The sequence below is a fragment of the Coregonus lavaretus genome, assembly GCF_964263955.1.
Source record: "Coregonus lavaretus genome assembly, chromosome: 7".
Lineage (NCBI taxonomy): Eukaryota > Metazoa > Chordata > Actinopteri > Salmoniformes > Salmonidae > Coregonus > Coregonus lavaretus.
The window spans coordinates 16,298,391-16,316,357 of record NC_139994.1 but is presented as its reverse complement, the minus strand read 5'-3'; the positions used below and the strand labels follow the sequence as shown (position 1 = coordinate 16,316,357).

General features: G+C 45.9%; 1 protein-coding gene across 1 annotated transcript in view; it reads right to left on the bottom strand.

Moving 5' to 3' along the window:
* LOC311132194 (thrombospondin type-1 domain-containing protein 7A-like) overlaps positions 1-17,967 on the bottom strand; it is a gene marked incomplete at both ends in the record, with an annotated part of 209,378 nt that overhangs the window by 49,945 nt on the left and 141,466 nt on the right. Inside the window, 2 exon segments of the mRNA XM_084165414.1 lie at positions 3,429-3,623; positions 14,459-14,662. Coding sequence (XP_084021540.1) covers positions 3,429-3,623; positions 14,459-14,662 — 399 coding nt within the window.

Sequence of the window (17,967 nt, the reverse complement as noted above, 5' to 3'; positions counted from 1 at the left end):
CAATGGAAATCAAATGTATCAACCCATGGAGGTCTGGATTTGGAGTCACCCTCAAAATTAAAGTGGAAAACCACACTACAGGCTGATCCAACTTTGATGTAATGTCCTTAAAACAAGTCAAAATGAGGCTCAGTAGTGTGTGTGGCCTCCACGTGCCTGTATGACCTTCCTACAACGCCTGGGCATGCTCCTGATGAGGTGGCGGATGGTCTCCTGAGGGATCTCCTCCCAGACCTGGACTAAAGCTGTGGTCTGTGGTCACCACCTGCAGAACCACTTCTTTATTGGGGGTGTCTTGCTAATTGCCTATAATTTCCACCTGTTGTCTATTCCATTTGCACAACAGCATGTGACATTTATTGTCAATCAGTGTTGCTTCTTAAGTGGACAGTTTGATTTCACAGAAGTGTGATTGACTTGGAGTTACATTGTGTTGTTTAAGTGTTCCCTTTATTTTTTTGAGCAGTGTATTATGTTTTCTTACATCCTTTACAATGAAGTACCTCCTTTGCCTCCATGTTACGTTACAGAGCTCTTCGAGTCACAGTCCCTGTAACCTTTCACGACATGTAAAACAAGGCCAAGTCTCCCTACCGTTGTTATTAACTGAACTGTAACTCGAGGGTCAAGCTACCTCAGCTAATCCTTTGTCTTATTATGAGAGTGTGTCCTAAAATGGCCTGATGTAATTACTCTACGGGCTCAACCCCACTTCTCCCTGAGTTGGAGTTACCCGGTTGTTTTTATTCTGCCATTTTCTCCAATTGACTGCAAACTGCTCTCTCTACTCCCTGAGAGTCTAACTTGAGATCACCACACCACTTGAATTTTGGCACAAGGCTCAAATTAAAACCAATCCATAATTTATGCAGCTCTCAAATGAGGATTCGGGCCTGAATTGGGAGGTCCTCCATCAGTGTGTGTGATAGCAGATGGCCAGTAGAGCTGAGTCTGTAGGACTACACTGGCGTCTGGCACACACACACGCAGATGCAGACACAGACACACGCACGCACACACACCGCTTGTCGTTTGTCCTGGACAGTGTCTGTCTGCTGAGGCGTAGGAAGGCTAATAAATGAAGCAAGGCATTCAGCCTGACTCTGTTTCTGCAGCGACGATGGAGTTACTGTCCTCCCTATGCCAGAGCATACGAGTATCCATTCTGAGAGAAATCTCTCTCTCCCCCTCCCTCTCTCCCTCCCTCCCTCCCCCCCTCTCTCTATCTCCTGTGTGGGTATTTTGAATATGGTATCGACAGACATTGAATATGTTTACATGCACCGCAATAATTCAATATTAAACAGATTATGGCAGTAGGCAGATTATGCAATAGTCATGTAAACACCTTACTCTGCTTATCTTATTCGGCGTAAGGTCAAAATCGAAGTAAGCATACGCCTAATTAAAACACCTGGTTTTCTGAGCAATCTTTCAAATGATTAGGACATGTTAACACCTTAATCGGCGTTCCAGCTGTGTATTTGATCTGCGCATGTGCTAGCACCAGCCGAATGAGCCTCCCTCTTTAGAGCGAGTGAAGTGAGTTCGGAACAACTGAATGTATGCGTCTTAAGAAGTAGTTTTCACATACATGCTTTATATGTCCGAACACAGAATCAAATATGCTTCCCAAAAATAATATGGTCGCTGTGGTAAAACGTTTGTTTTGATTAGCGATTTTCTGCATTTATCAGAGTGCCATCAGGTAGCCTGATATCAGATGTGTACATGTAAACAGGATTATTAGAGACATCGTTCTTCTAGCTAAGCATGTAAACATTTTAATCAAACTATTATATTAATCTGACTATCCACAATAATCGCATTATTGTGTGCATGTAACCGTACTCATTGTCTTGCCATGGTCCAGTGGAGGACACCTACAAGAACTGTTTAATTCATAGCAGTACTATAAAATACACTACAACATGCTGATCTACTGCAAGGCGATCACACAGCCCAGTGTGGGTTGTATAGAGATGGGTTCTCAGGGCGTGACTGGCAGCTTAGACGGTAAGACTCTAACCCAGAGGCACTTGTTCCATTACTGACCAGACTCCCGCTTCCACACTTCTCTTCTCCTTAGGGTTTCAGTTTTCTCTCCTTAGGGTTTCAGTCTCTTCTCCTTATGGTTTCAGTTTCCACTCCTTATGGTTTCAGTCTCTTCTCCTTGAGGTTTCTGTCTCCTCTCCTTGAGGTTTCAGTCTCCTCTCCTTAGGGTTTCAGTCGCCTTTCCTTAGGGTTTCAGTCTCCTCTCCTTAGGGTTTCAGTCTCCTCTCCTTTGGGTTTCAGTCTCCTCTCCTTAGGGTTTCAGTCTCCTCTCCTTAGGGTTTCAGTCTCCTCTCCTTAGGGTTTCAGTCTCCTCTCCTTTGGGTTTCAGTCTCCTCTCCTTAGGGTTTCAGTCTCCTCTCCTTAGGGTTTCAGTCTCCTCTCCTTAAGGTTTCAGGCAGCACTTAACACTAAGGAATGCTGTTTACTAGCACTGCACTGTTGAGGGTCTGTAAAAGTTTTACATAGTACAAGCATAACATTATGCTGACCAAGCAGTGAGGGGAAATAGATTGGTATGCAGGTAGCTATATATTGACTACATACATCTACTTATAACATCTACAGGGCTGAATAACTACATCTATGGGAACACTGCATTCTAAGAACATAGGAAATTATAGTACCGAAGAGTGCAGGAACCTTGGGCACCTGCGATAGACCTTAAAGTAAGGTAAATGCAAAGTTGTTATGAATTTTGTATTACCATCCATACATTTGTGAAAGGTGCAATAAAGAATAATAAGCACTAAGGCTCTAAGCACTTCACAACAACACTCAGACGCTTTGAGCCTAAACATGTAAAATGTTGCTCTAGAGAGTAGTACAGGCATCTATCCTACAGTATCCAAGCTTGTTATTCCTTGTGACTATGCCACATCACAGAACCTTACCCTGCATCACAGTAACCCAGGCTACAACCTGAGCAGTCGCTGTGGAGGAGGAACATACAGAATCATTTATACAATTTGGCTGGTGGAACGCTTGCTTCAGCAGCCTCATATGAGATCTCAGATACTCATGCTGTGCAGACCTGGGATCAAATGGAGAAAATGTTATCTTTCAAATCCTTTAGCTGCACATGATTGAGCTCATCTGGTGCAACAGAAACAATAGAAATGTGCAAACCCTGTCCAGCTGGCATGCAATACAGACAGGCTCCATTATTCATCAATGTACTTGAAAGAAAACAGATACTATTTGAACCCCGCGTCTGATGCTGTGTGGCTTGGTCCCAGATCCCTTAGTGCGGTTTTGCCAACTCCCATAGGTCAACGCCTATGTTTGGCATGACAACAACCATATGAGTCGGCTGTACTACACAAACAGATCTGGGACCAGATCTGACGCTGTGCATTGTGTGGTTGTAGTCTCACCTTCCCCAGCGTTGTAGGCCAGTACGGAGCGTGCTCTCATCTGTCTTCCCTCTGTGTTCTTCCCAGAGCAGGTGTTTGAGCACAGGGACCAGGAGGTCCAGGGACTGAGGACACAGTCCTTGGGGCAAGGCACCTCACAGACGACAGGCATGGGCAGGACGGCATCCCGGCACAGCTGGCGGTCTACATACTCACCTGGAGGCACAGGGAGACAGGAGACACAGTATATGAGGTTAGCTGAGGATACTTAGAATGTGAGGGTGTCTATACCTGTTATATACACATACAGTGCCTTACAAAAGTATTCATCCCTTTGGCATTTTTCCTATTTTGTTGCATTACAACCTGTAATTTAAATTGATTTGTATTTGGATTTCATGTAATGGGCATACACAAAATAGTCAAAATTGGTGAAGTGAAATGAAAAAAAGAACTTGTTTCAAAAAATTCAAAAAAATAAATAACGGAAAAGTGGTGTGTGCATATGTATTCACCCCCTTTGCTATTAAGCCCCTAAATAAGATATGGTGCAACCAATTACCTTCAGAAGTCACATAATTAGTTAAATAAAGTGCCACATGATCTCAGTGTATATATACACATGTTCTGAAAGGCACCAGAGTCTGCAACACTACTAAGCAAGGGGCACCAAACAGGTCAGGGACAATGTTGTGGAGAAGTACAGATCAGGGTTGGGTTATAAAGAAATATCCGAAACTTTGAACATCCCACGGAGCACCATTGAATCCATTATAAAAAAATGGAAAGAATATGGCACCACAACAAACCTGCCAAGAGAGGGCTGCCCACCAAAACTCACGGACCAGGCAAGGAGGGCATTAATCAGAGAGGCAACAAAGAGACCAAAGATAACCCTGAAGGAGCTGCAAAGCTCCACAGCAGAGATTGGAGTATCTGTCCATAGGACCACTTTAAGCCGTACACTCCACAGAGCTGGGCTTTACGGAAGAGTGGCCAGAAAAAAGCCATTGCTTAAAGAAAAAAATAAGCAAACACGTTTGGTGTTCGCCAAAAGGCATGTGGGAGACTCCCCAAACATATGGAAGAAGGTACTCTGGTCAGATGAGACTAAAATTGAGCTTTTTGGCCATCAAGGAAAATGTCTGGCGCAAACCCAACACCTCTCATCACCCTGAGAACACCATCCCCACAGTGAAGCGTGGTGGTAGCAGTTTCATGCTGTGGGGATGTTTTCCATCGGCAGGACTGGGAAACTGGTCAGAATTGAATGAATGATGGATGGCGCTAAATACAGGGAAATTCTTGAGGGAAACCTGTTTCAGTCTTCCAGAGATTTGAGACTAGGACGGGGGTTCACCTTCCAGCAGGACAATGACCCTAAGCATACTGCTAAAGCAACGCTTGAGTGGTTTAAGGGGAATGGCCTAGTCAAAGCCCAGACCTCAATCCAATTGAGAATCTGTGGTATGACTTAAAGATTGCTGTACACATTTACATTTCATGTCATTTAGCAGACGCTCTTATCCAGAGCGACTTACAGTTAGTGAGTGCATAATTATTTTTTTTTCATACTGGCCCCCGTGGGAATCGAACCCACAACCCTGGCGTTGCAAGCGCCATGCTCTACCAACTGAGCTTCACGGGGCCCCACAGCGGAATCCATCCAACTTGAAGGAGCTGGAGCAGTTTTGCCTTGAAGAATGGGCAAAAATCCCAGTGGCTAGATGTGCCAAGCTTATAGAGACATACCCCAAGAGACTTGCAGCTGTAATTGCTGCAAAAGGTGGCTCTACAAACTATTGTCTTTGGGGGGGGTGAATAGTTATGCACACTCAAGTTTTCTGTTTTTTTGTCTTATTTCTTGTTTGTTTCACAAGACAAAATATTTTGCATCTTCGAAGTGGTAGGCATGTTGTGTAAATCAAATGATACAAACCCCCCAAAAATCTATTTTAATTCCAGGTTGTAAGGCAGCAAAATAGGAAAAATGCCAAGGGGGGTGAATACTTTCGCAAGCCACTGTACAATACACAGTCCGTATCATGTGCCGATATTATACACAAAATCACATAGCAAAATCAGATCTGACGCATTTGTTCACATAGACATCTAGAACCCAGATATTGGTTATGTAAGTAGAGAGGGAGTTTAACAGACAGACCTATAAGTGTACACAAACCACACACAACACTTGTCCACATGTTCACCAAGTCTGAAGGGAAAATAGGCATTGGGTATTACAATGAATGTTTACACCATCATGAAAGATTCATTCGCTTTCTCAGACAAACAAGCAGGCAGACTACAGAACCATTAGACATGAGGGAGCAAGCCGAGGGAATTACAACTTCTTTCAAAACAAGAACCTATGAAAAAAGTGGATATTTGTACCCATTGAAATTCAAATTCAGGCAGTGGGGCATTAGTTTAATCTTTTACTCATGACTTTGACAGTGTACATGGATGAAAAATGTGCTCATAACCAAATTATTGCATCTCTAATGTATTTTTGACTTTATGTTTTGTTTACCCCATATGTAACTCTGTGTTGTTGTTTTTATCGCACTGCTTTGCTTTATCTTGGCCAGGTCGTAGTTGTAAATGAGAACTTGTTCTCAACTGGCTTACCTGGTTAAATAAAGGTGAAATTTGTATCATGGTGTAGACAGCTCATACATATTCTATATGTTTAACACATAACGCCATTGGAGTCGGCAGAACGAATGGTACTGTATGAAGAGTGTTGATCACATGAAAGTCAGTAGCCTACCATATGCATTAATACACCATTATTATTCTACCTCTCCACACCTTACATAGCTACACCAAATCTGATGGACAGCTGTTAGCACGGGAAGCAGTATGAGCCCATCGATGTTTGCAAACTTGAATGAAAGAGTTTCCTCCAGAGCTAAAACAGAACTAAGCACTGGTGAGAGAGAGGAGGGGGAGAAAGAGAGAGGAGGGGGAGAAAGAGAGAGGAGGGGGAGAAAGAGAGAGGAGGGGGAGAAAGAGAGAGGAGGGGGAGTAAGAGAGAGCCAGAGAGAGAGAGAGAGAGAGAGAGAGAGAGAGAGAGAGAGAGAGAGAGAGAGAGAGAGAGAGAGAGAGAGAAAGAAAGAAAGAAAGAAAGAAAGAAAGAAAGAAAGAAAGAAAGAAAGAAAGAAAGAAAGAAAGAAAGAAAGAAAGAAAGAAAGAAAGAAAGAAAGAAAGAAAGAAAGAAAGAAAGAAAGAAAGAAAGAAAGAAAGAGAAAGAGAAAGTGGGAGAAAGAGAAAGAGTAAGTGGGAGAAAGAGAAAGAGAAAGTGGGAGAGAGAAACGTATTTATCTTTAAGCAGGCATCATTTCCAGGTTCATAGCCTTGTGAAATTACTTCATTTGATTTCACAGCCTGGAAACAAATACTTTTTAAACATTTATGTATAACAGGCTAAATGTGTTTTTTTATAAGATTGAGCTAAAAATATATCCCAAAAAAATTAAGCTGAGCGTGATCTTAGAGATGAGGTCTATTGTTGAGATGTTGAAGGTCAGAATAAGGATGCCTGACCACGGAAAGGCTCAAAATGGATTTAGGACCATCCTAAATGGCTTAAAAGGGAAACAAACAACAGTTTAGGGCTTTAAGGGATTTAGGATTTAGAGACAGTTGAGGTCTTTTCAAGGTTTCATTAGGACATTAGATATTGTTGGGGTCCTGCACCAGGACTGTATCGATCTAAATCTGTGGGACTCCACCACTACCCCCCACCCTACCCTTCTCCTCACCCCATCCTATCGCATCCCATCCCTCTATCATGACATGGGTCTCTCCAACCCCCACCACTACCTCTTTCCTCACCCCACCCCAACCCATCCCATCCCTCTATCATGACATGGGTCTCTCCAACCCCCACCACTACCTCTTTCCTCACCCCACCCCAACCCATCCCATCCCTCTATCATGACATGGGTCTCTCCAACCCCCACCACTACCTCTTTCCTCACCCCACCCCAACCCATCCCATCCCTCTATCATGACATGGGTCTCTCCAACCTCCACCACTACCTCTTTCCTCACCCCACCCCAACCCATCCCATCCCTCTATCATGACATGGGTCTCTCCAACCCCCACCACTACCTCTTTCCTCACCCCACCCCAACCCATCCCATCCCTCTATCATGACATGGGTCTCTCCAACCCCCACCACTACCTCTTTCCTCACCCCACCCCAACCCATCCCATCCCTCTATCATGACATGGGTCTCCAACCCCCACCACTACCTCTTTCCTCACCCCACCCCAACCCATCCCATCCCTCTATCATGACATGGGTCTCTCCAACCCCCACCACTACCTCTTTCCTCACCCCACCCCAACCCATCCCATCCCTCTATCATGACATGGGTCTCTCCAACCCCCACCACTACCTCGTTCCTCACCCCACCCCAACCCATCCCATCCCTCTATCATGACATGGGTCTCTCCAACCCCCACCACTACCTCTTTCCTCACCTCACCCCATCCCAACCCATCCCATCCCTCTATCATGACATGGGTCTCTCCAAACCCCACCACTACCTCTTTCCTCACCCCACCCCAACCCATCCCATCCCTCTATCATGACATGGGTCGCTCCAACCCCCACCACTACCTCTTTCCTCACCCCACCCCAACCCATCCTTCCCTCTATCATGACATGGGTCTCTCCAACCCCCACCACTACCTCTTTCCTCACCCCATCCCTCTATCATGACATGGGTCTCTCCAACCCACACCACTACCTCTTTCCTCACCCCACCCCAACCCATCCCATCCCTCTATCATGACATGGGTCTCTCCAACCCCCACCACCACCTCTTTCCTCACCCCACCCCAACCCATCCCATCCCTCTATCATGACATCGGTCTCTCCAACCCCCACCACTACCTCTTTCCTCACCCCACCCCAACCCATCCCATCCCTCTATCATGACATGGGTCTCTCCAACCCCCACCACTACCTCTTTCCTCACCCCACCCCAACCCATCCCATCCCTCTATCATGACATGGGTCTCTCCAACCCCCACCACTACCTCTTTCCTCACCCCACCCCAACCCATCCCATCCCTCTATCATGACATGGGTCTCTCCAACCCCCACCATTACCTCTTTCCTCACCCCACCCCAACCCATCCCATCCCTCTATCATGACATGGGTCTCTCCAACCCCCACCACTACCTCTTTCCTCACCCCACCCCAACCCATCCCATCCCTCTATCATGACATGGGTCTCTCCAACCCCCACCACTACCTCTTTCCTCACCCCACCCCAACCCATCCCATCCCTCTATCATGACATTGGTCTCTCCAAACCCCACCACTACCTCTTTCCTCACCCCACCCCACCCCAACCCATTCCATCCCTCTATCATGACATTGGTCTCTCCAACCCCCACCACTACCTCTTTCCTCACCCCACCCCAACCCATCCCATCCATCTATCATGACATGGGACTCTCCAACCCCCACCACTACCTCTTTCCTCACCTCACCCCACCCCAACCCATCCCTTCCCTCTATCATGGCATGGGTCTCTCCAACCCCCACCACTACCTCTTTCCTCACCTCACCCCACCCCAACCCATCCCATCCCTCTATCATGACATGGGTCTCTCCAACCCCCACCACTACCTCTTTCCTCACCCCACCCCAACCCATCCCATCCCTCTATCATGACATGGGGCTCTCCAACCCCCACCACTACCTCTTTTCTCACCCCACCCCAACCCATCCCATCCCTCTATCATGACATGGGTCTCTCCAACCCCCACCACTACCTCTTTCCTCACCCCACCCCAACCCATCCCATCCCTCTATCATGACATGGGTCTCTCCAACCCCCACCACTACCTCTTTCCTCACCCCACCACAACCCATCCCATCCCTCTATCATGACATGGGTCTCTCCAACCCCCACCACTACCTCTTTCCTCACCCCACCCCACCCCAACCCATCCCATCACTCTTGTGTCGGTCCGTCTGTATCAGTGAAACCCCCACCATTCCTCCTATCCTCATCTCAACCCATTCTCACCCCATCCCTCTTGTTGGTCCCTCCAATCTGTATCAGTGGAAAATTCCATAGTGATGGGAAGAAGACCTAGTGATTGTGGGATCCTGAAACGTCACTGTATTGATCTAAATCTGTGGGACGCCACCACAACCCCCACCCTTATCCCTACTCCATCCCATACCCACCACTATCCCCATTCCTTTTGTTTTGCCATTGGTTTCAGTGAAAAATCCCCTTGTAACGGGAGGACCAGGATACCACCACAACCCCCACTTCTACCCCTACTCTCATCACCCCCACCCTTTACCCCATCCCTCTTTCCACAACCCCCTCCCCTTATCTTCACCCCATCCCTCTTTCCACAACCCCCTCCCCTTATCTTCACCACATCCCTCTTTCCACAACCCCCTCCCCTTATTTTCACCCCATCCCTCTTTCCACAACCCCCTCCCCTTAACTTCACCCATCCTATCTTCACTCCAGCTCATCCTATCAAATATCTTTGTGGGTCATTGCATAAAAATGAAACCCCTATTCTCACCCCATTGTATTCCAGCCCGTCCCATCTCTCTTTCATGGTTCCCTCCCTCCTATCTGTACCAGAGATTTTAAAAAATCCCATAGTGACTGGAGGAACCAGAGGAGCAGCCAGTCTGATGACATGTCTAGAGCCCCTTGGGGGAAACAAATCCATTTTCATCAGCAGACAACTGAAGATCAATAAGGTCCAGTCAAGAGGGATTGGGAGGGCCGCTATTGGGGCTGGGTGTGTGTGTGTGTGTGCGTGTGTGTGTATAGGGGGTGTTGACATGGAAGTCTTCCATGCGATAGATTGGGTGAGGAAATCGTTAAATTATTTGTATAACTACGTTTCCATCCACAGTTTTTATGCGAGTAAAGTCTTACCATATTTAAAAAATCATGACAGCTTTGATGGAAACAGGACATTTTTTAAATAAATGCTGACAGATAATTTGTGCGTTTGACATGGTGTTATCTTTTTTGTGTCTGTAAAATTAATTTTGCAAAAAATGGTGGTGGAAACATCTTTATGCGCACATATTGATATAATAACCATCATATCGAAGTACACTTGGAGTAAAGCGATGATATGTTGTGTGGTCCTCCCACTACAACTCGGAAAGCATGCAGTTTATTAGCTACAGATCAAATAAGTTACGATGAACTTCACAGGGTGGTGAAAGTACAAGGTGATGAGCTTGATGCTCCTTACCAATAAATACTGAGGGTCTTATTCTGGTGACATGATGATCGATGCTTGACTGCTGTTTGACAAATACAAATATTCTCACTCTTATCCATTATAAACTTATCATGTAGACTAGCCTACATGCACAGCCTACCTGCTCTGTGTCTGCCAGCTGTTGGCTAGAGCGCACGTGCCAAGAGTCGGCACATTTGCTATTTAACGCAACAGTTTTGTGACAAAACTATCCCTGGAATTGAAAATGTTATAAAAACACAAGAAGAAACACCAGGGGTGAGAAAATGCACATATTTTGGCTTCATTCACAAGCCCTCCGGGGTGGACACAATAGAAGCCTATGGAAACTCAAGACGGTAAAACAAACATGAATGTCGAAAGACAACAAACACATCTACACGGAAGGCTTTAATAATGAATAGATTCATGCCTTGCAAGAAGTACATTATTTGCAATGCAAATGAACAACAAACGTATTGAATCATGGACCATTCAAATCCAAAACATCCTTCTCACCTTTCAGAAATTCCCCTCTTCCCCCCATCGAGCAAGTGTCTGGAAATCAAGTAAACAAAACCCACAGAGGTGAAACAACCTGTCCTCAGCTCTGCAAGCTATCCAACCGATCAAAGGGACAATTCTCCTTTAACTTTTACACACCTCACATGAGAACCTAGTCTAGACAGAAAGGCTACCTGGGTTGGGCTTGTTCACCACATAGCTAAATGGATCAATATAATACACAGTGTCTCTAGGTAGGGATTGAAAGGGGGAATGGATAGAAAATTGTGAGAATTAGGAGGTAGGAAGGGTTGAAAATGAGGTAAGGAATAAGGAGTGGTGAGTAGAAGAGGGAGGAATGAGGAGCCGAGGAGGGAAAGAGGGAGGGAGGGAGTGATGAAAGGATGAGGAGCCGAGGAGGGAAAGAGGGAGGGAGGGAGGGATGAAAGGATGAGGAGCCGGGGAGGGAAAGAGGGAGGGAGGGAGGGATGAAAGGATGAGGAGCCGAGGAGGGAAAGAGGGAGTTGTGAGCAGAATGTGGTTGAGAGAGACTAGTGTTATTAGTGTTTCATCTCATCAATATCACTTTCTCAGTCCTAATAGCATTCCTGGTGTACCATAAATTGTTCAATATACAATCTAGATATTCTTCTCCTCAGAAAGGAAGAGACCATTAGACTAGTAATCATCAAGGCTTACTTTCCATTTGTAGTTCATTTGCCTTTCACCATTCGGCTAAAATAAGAGGAGGACTGTGTGTAATCATCATCACGGCAACAGCATGGTACAGGCAGCACGAGGCTCTGGCTGATGTGAATGGGAACCTTGATTACTCTTATAATATGAGAACTGATTGAGAAGTACCAACACACACACACACACATGAATGCACACACACACACACACACACACACACACACACACACACACACACACACACTCCCTCCCTCCCTAGGGTGCTCATTAGCGGGCAGTGTGCTATGGTTCAGGAATCTTCTGATAATTGCTATATTCATACGCTGAATCTTAGTCGAACAAGAGAGAATAGAAAATTCCCAGGATGTAAAATACAATTACAACGCACAGTCCCTAATTGAATAATTAATGACAATTGAGTTCTTCACATTTCCCTGATAACACAATGGAGTGAGAAGGGAAGCCATTGACATCTCTCATTTCTTTCCCATTCTATTCATTGTTGGATTATTTAATCATTTTAAACTAAGATTAATATTTCAGATATATTGAATTGGGAGTCTATTAAGGTACTATACAGGTGAATCACACCTTCATTCCGCCATAATAAAACTCACACTCTTTATCATTTGCATTGTTAAATTCTCAAGTCAGCTACTGTATGCATATTCACTCGATTATTCTGAACTTAATTAAATTAGGGTTAATTAAATTATTGAAATGAGACTAAACTGTGTCTCTAAAATAAAAGGCCCCTTCGGTCTTCCCTGACTAAAACACAAGGCCCCTTCGGTCTTCCCTGACTAAAACACAAGGCCACTTCGGTCTTCCCTGACTAAAACACAAGACCCCTTCGGTCTTCCCTGACTAAAACACAAGATCCCTTTGGTCTTCCCTGACTAAAATAAAAGGCCCCTTCGGTCTTCCCTGACTAAAACACAAGGCCCCTTCGGTCTTCCCTGACTAAAACACAAGACCCCTTTGGTCTTCCCTGACTAAAACACAAGGCCCCTTCGGTCTTCCCTGACTAAAATAAAAGGCCCCTTCGGTCTTCCCTGACTAAAACACAAGACCCCTTTGGTCTTCCCTGACTAAAACACAAGGCCCCTTCGGTCTTCCCTGACTAAAATAAAAGGCCCCTTCGGTCTTCCCTGACTAAAACACAAGACCCCTTCGGTCTTCCCTGACTAAAACAGAAGACCCCTTCGGTCTTCCCTGACTAAAACACAAGGCCCCTTCGGTCTTCCCTGACTAAAACACAAGACCCCTTCGGTCTTCCCTGACTAAAACATCAGACCCCTTCGGTCTTCCCTGACTAAAACTCTCACCTCCCAAACCACATAAAAAATGCATCAGTTACACTCCTCCCAAGATGCACTGCTTCCTATTACACATGCCATAACAAATGTTTGCTCTTTGTCAGACGCTCAGAGAATAATGCGATATGTGTGAAGATGGGACTGAGGAGTTATGCACCGCTTCGATGGTTCGGCACTGTTAGAAAAACAATGTAAATCGTAGGTCTTAAGAGACAATGGTAGAGTTGTCAGTTGGACTGTGTGTGGGAGTGTATGAATAAGAATGAGGAAAGTAAAGGATTTCAATTTGTGCCCTGTTAGACTGTAAGACTATACCAACCAACCAAATCAAGCTGCTCTCTTCAGTCTTCAAATGGTGGACCACTACAGTAATACAAGCCAATAGTACCGTGCTTGCTAAAAGCAACAAGCACTGTGGTTATTGTTTCTTCATTTACTCTCACATGCTAACTGAATTCTGTCTCTGTAGCCCATTTTCATTTACTCTCACATGCTAACTGAATTCTGTCTCTGTAGCCCAGTTTCATTTACTCTCACATGCTAACTGAATTGTATCTCTGTAGCCCAGTTTCATTTGTAGAGGACATGAACGAGCAGGTGCTGTATATCTAGCTCTGTCCCAGTGTGTGTGTGTGTCCCTCCTCAGGCAGTGCCAGCACAGCTCTCCGTATGTCTCAGCCAGCACAATTACACACACAAACACACAGGCACAAGCCTCCATAGCTCTGTGCAATCTAAGGACAAGACAAACAATAGAGAGATAAATAAATATCCACAAAACAAGATTGCTACAGAAACAGCAATTACCCTTTTGGACACACACACACACACACTTGGGCATCGTCTAAGGCCAAGCACCCGCAGGCACAGTTCAAGGCAGTAAAGCTAAAGCCAAAACAATATGGGTCTCTGAGACGCAAACGTATTGTAACACAACCCTTGAACAAAGCATGAAAATATATTGTTACATGGTAATTAACACACCGATACAATAGACCTCCTCTCTTTCTCATCACTGTTGACACACTGGACTTGTGGTATCTGGGTGCCAGTTTTTCTCTCTCTCTCTCTCTCTCTCTCTCTCTCTCTCTCTCTCTCTCTCTCTCTCTCTCTCTCTCTCTCTCTCTCTCTCTCTCTCTCTCTCTCTCTCTCTCTCTCTCTCTCTCTCTCTCTCTCTCTCTCTCTCTCTCTCTCTCTCTCTCTCTCTCTCTCTCTCTCTCTCTCTCTCTCTCTCTCTCTCTCTCTCTCTCTCTCTCTCTCTCTCTCTCTCTACCATCACTGTTGACACACTGGACTTGTGGTATCTGGGTGCCAGGTCCACACTCTCTCTCGTTGTCCGGGACACACTCCTCCAGCTTCACCAGCAGCCAATCATAGCAGCTGGGTTCGTCACATGGTATGGCCTCCACCAGGTGAGGGCAGCTTCCTGTTCCTCCCGTCGGCTCGTTGACGATCCTCCTCTTCCTCAGTTTGAACCCTGGTAGGAAAAGACAGGAAAATAGATGTAGGTATACCGGTGCTGCCATGGAACCATACATAGCTGTATAAATATGCCATTCTACGATCTGCTTCTACTATCCAAAATAACTATAAACAACATACAGGTCACCTTTTCAGTATTTTTTAAACAGCAGGAACTAACAGACATTCACACACCACACCTTTGCTCATGACCAACCTCCCCCTCTGTGGTTGCACTTTTCAGGGCCTCCCTCAACACCAACCTCCCCCTCTGTGGTAGCACTTTTCAGGGCCTCCCTCAACACCAACCTCCCCCTCTGTGGTAGCACTTTTCAGGGCCTCCCTCAACACCAACCTCCCCCTCTGTGGTAGCACTTTTCAGGGCCTCCCTCAACACCAACCTCCCCCTCTGTGGTAGCACTTTTCAGGGCCTCCCTCAACACCAACCTCCCCCTCTGTGGTAGCACTTTTCAGGGTAGCTTAACTTGTTTTTCAAGGAGTCACAATTGAAATGTCTAACTTCAGTACATGAAGCTCCCTCTGTTCTGCTACCGTCACAGTGTGTCTTGGCTTTGATGATAACATTTATGTATTTCTTTATTTAACATGACAGGACCATTAAGCCCCAGAAGATGACATACATTAAATAATCAGCTTCCTATAATGACTGTTATTATTCTCTCCTTATTAAACCAGGCTTTTACCCAAAGTGACTCATGTCTACTAATGTATGCAGCAATCAATTAATACGGCTGGGATTTGTGCTGTTCAAAGGCCAAGGGCTTTCCTCTCGCTCTGCTCAAGGGCATGGAAGTGGTGCTTGCTGGTGTGTGTGTGTGTGCTTGCCTCTGTGCGTGCCTGTGTGTGCCTGTGCATGTGTGTGTGTTATGTTAACCCCTGCCTGCCCAGCCCAAGGTCACCCTACCCCCAGCCCCAGGGTCTAATCCCCACTGTTGCTCCAGCCTGATAAGAGAGAATGACCATGGGGGAGCCAGCAGGACTGGAGGACTCAGGTGGATGATGGCTCTATTTCCTCTGATTATTTCTGATTCTGTCCTTTTGTTCCCCGAAACCTCTATTTAATCAGGAGGGTCAGCTGGAGGATGGAGGTGTGTAGTCAGGTGTCAGGGCTGAGGTGGATGGTTTAGTTTAACAGGGACAGGGGGGTGGGGGAAATTGTGAAGAGAAGGGGAGAGGTGGAGGGTTTAGGAAGGGTGAAGGGCAGGTGGGTGGGGGTGTTAGAGAGTGGGGAATGGATAGGATAGGGGTCCAGCCAGGGTTTTTGATATAATATCTCTACTGTCCTCTACACTCCAGTCAAGGTTGTGTGTGTGCTGTATGACATACTGTACAGTAGTGTGAGACACAAGACGAGTGTGTGGTGCGACGAGAGTGAGAAAGAAAGAGAGAGAGAGAGACGCGAGTGAATCAATCATTAAGATGCATGGGAGACAATTTCTAGGCGTCCCTTCCATTTGAGATGCTTCATTAGGGTAGAGTCAATATGCATTAGTCACCCTGGTGGAGGTGATAAAGGGTGCTGGAGCTCAGAGGCTGCTGCTGCTGCTGTTTTGTACCAGGGATAATTAAGGGTTGAGCCAGCCAGCGTGTATGTGTATCTGTGTGTGACTGTGAGTTCCTTGGTGTCAAGTTCCTTGGCGTCCACATCACTAAGAACTTAATATGGTCCACACACGGTTGTGAAGAGGGCACGGCAGCGCCTCTTCCCCCTCAGGAGGCTGAAAATATTTGGCATGGGCCCTGAGATCCTCAAAAAGTTATACAGCTGCACCATCGAGAGCATCTTGACTGGCTGCATCAGTGCTTGGTGTGGCAACTGCTTGGCATCCGACCGCAAGGCACTACAGAGGGTACATCACTGGGGCCGAGCTCCCTGCCATCCAGGACCTCTATACCAGGTGGTTTCAGAGGAAGGACCGAAAAATTGGCAAAGACTCCAGCCACCCAAGCCATAGACTGTTCTCTCTGCTACCGTCCGGAAAAATATCTAGACTGCTAAATTTAAGGTACCAGAACTGTCTGCACTGACTCTATCTTTCACTGACCCTACGCACACTCACTAGACTTTATATACACAGCATATACACACTCACTCACACACACTAAACTGTTACACCGACACAAAAGCCTCACACATTCACAAACACTACATACGACCGACAACCTGCCTGCTCGCCCCATCCCCTCCTCCCTTCTCCAAATCATCTCTGGAGACCTTCTCCCATTCCTCAGTTCCCTCATCAACTCATCCCTGACCACTCGCTGCATCCCCTCTGACTTCAAAATGGCCCAAGGCCCTTCCCTCCTCAAGAAACCAACACTCGACTCATCTGACGTCAAAAACTATAGACCTGTATCCCTTCTTTATTTTCTTTCTAAAACACTTCAACGGGCTGTCTCTGATCAACTCTCTCATTATCTCTCTCAGAACAATCTTCTTGACCCTAACCAGTCAGGCTTCAAGACGGGTCACTCAACCGAGACAGCTCTTCTCTGTGTCACGGAGGCTCTTCGCACTGCCAAAGCTGACTCTCTCTCCTCTGTTCTCATCCTCCTAGATCTATCCACTGCCTTTGACACCATGAACTACCAGATCCTCCTCTCCACACTTTCAGGGCTGGGCGTCTCAGGCTATGCGCACTCCTGGATTGCATCCTACCTGGCAGGCTGCTCCTACCAGGTGATGTGGAGCGGATCTGTGTCTGCACCACGTACAGTTGAAGTCGGAAGTTTACATACACCTTAGCCAAATACATTTAAACTCAGTTTTTCACAATTCCTGACATTTAATCCTAGTAAAAATGCCCTGTCTTAGGTCAGATAGGATCACCACTTTATTTTAAGAATGTGAAATGTCAGAATAATAGTAGAGAGAATTATTTATTTCAGCTTTTATTTCTTTCATCACATTACCAGTGGGTCAGAAGTTTACATACACTCAATTAGTATTTGGTAGCATTGCCTTTAAATTGTTTAACTTGGGTCAAACGTTTCGGGTAGTCTTCCATGAGCTTCCCACAATAAGTTGGGGGAATTTTGGCACATTCCTCCTAACAGAGCTGGTGTCACTGAGTCAGGTTTGTAGGCCTCCTTGCTCGCACATGCTTTTTCAGTTCTGCCCACAAATGTTCAATAGGATTGAGGTCAGGGCTTTGTGATGGCCACTCCAATACCTTGACTTTGTTGTCTTTAAGCCATGCTTGGGGTCATTGTCCATTTGGAAGACACATTTGAGACCAAGCTTTAACTTCCTGACTGATGTCTTGAGATGTTGCTTCAATATATCCACATAATTTTCCT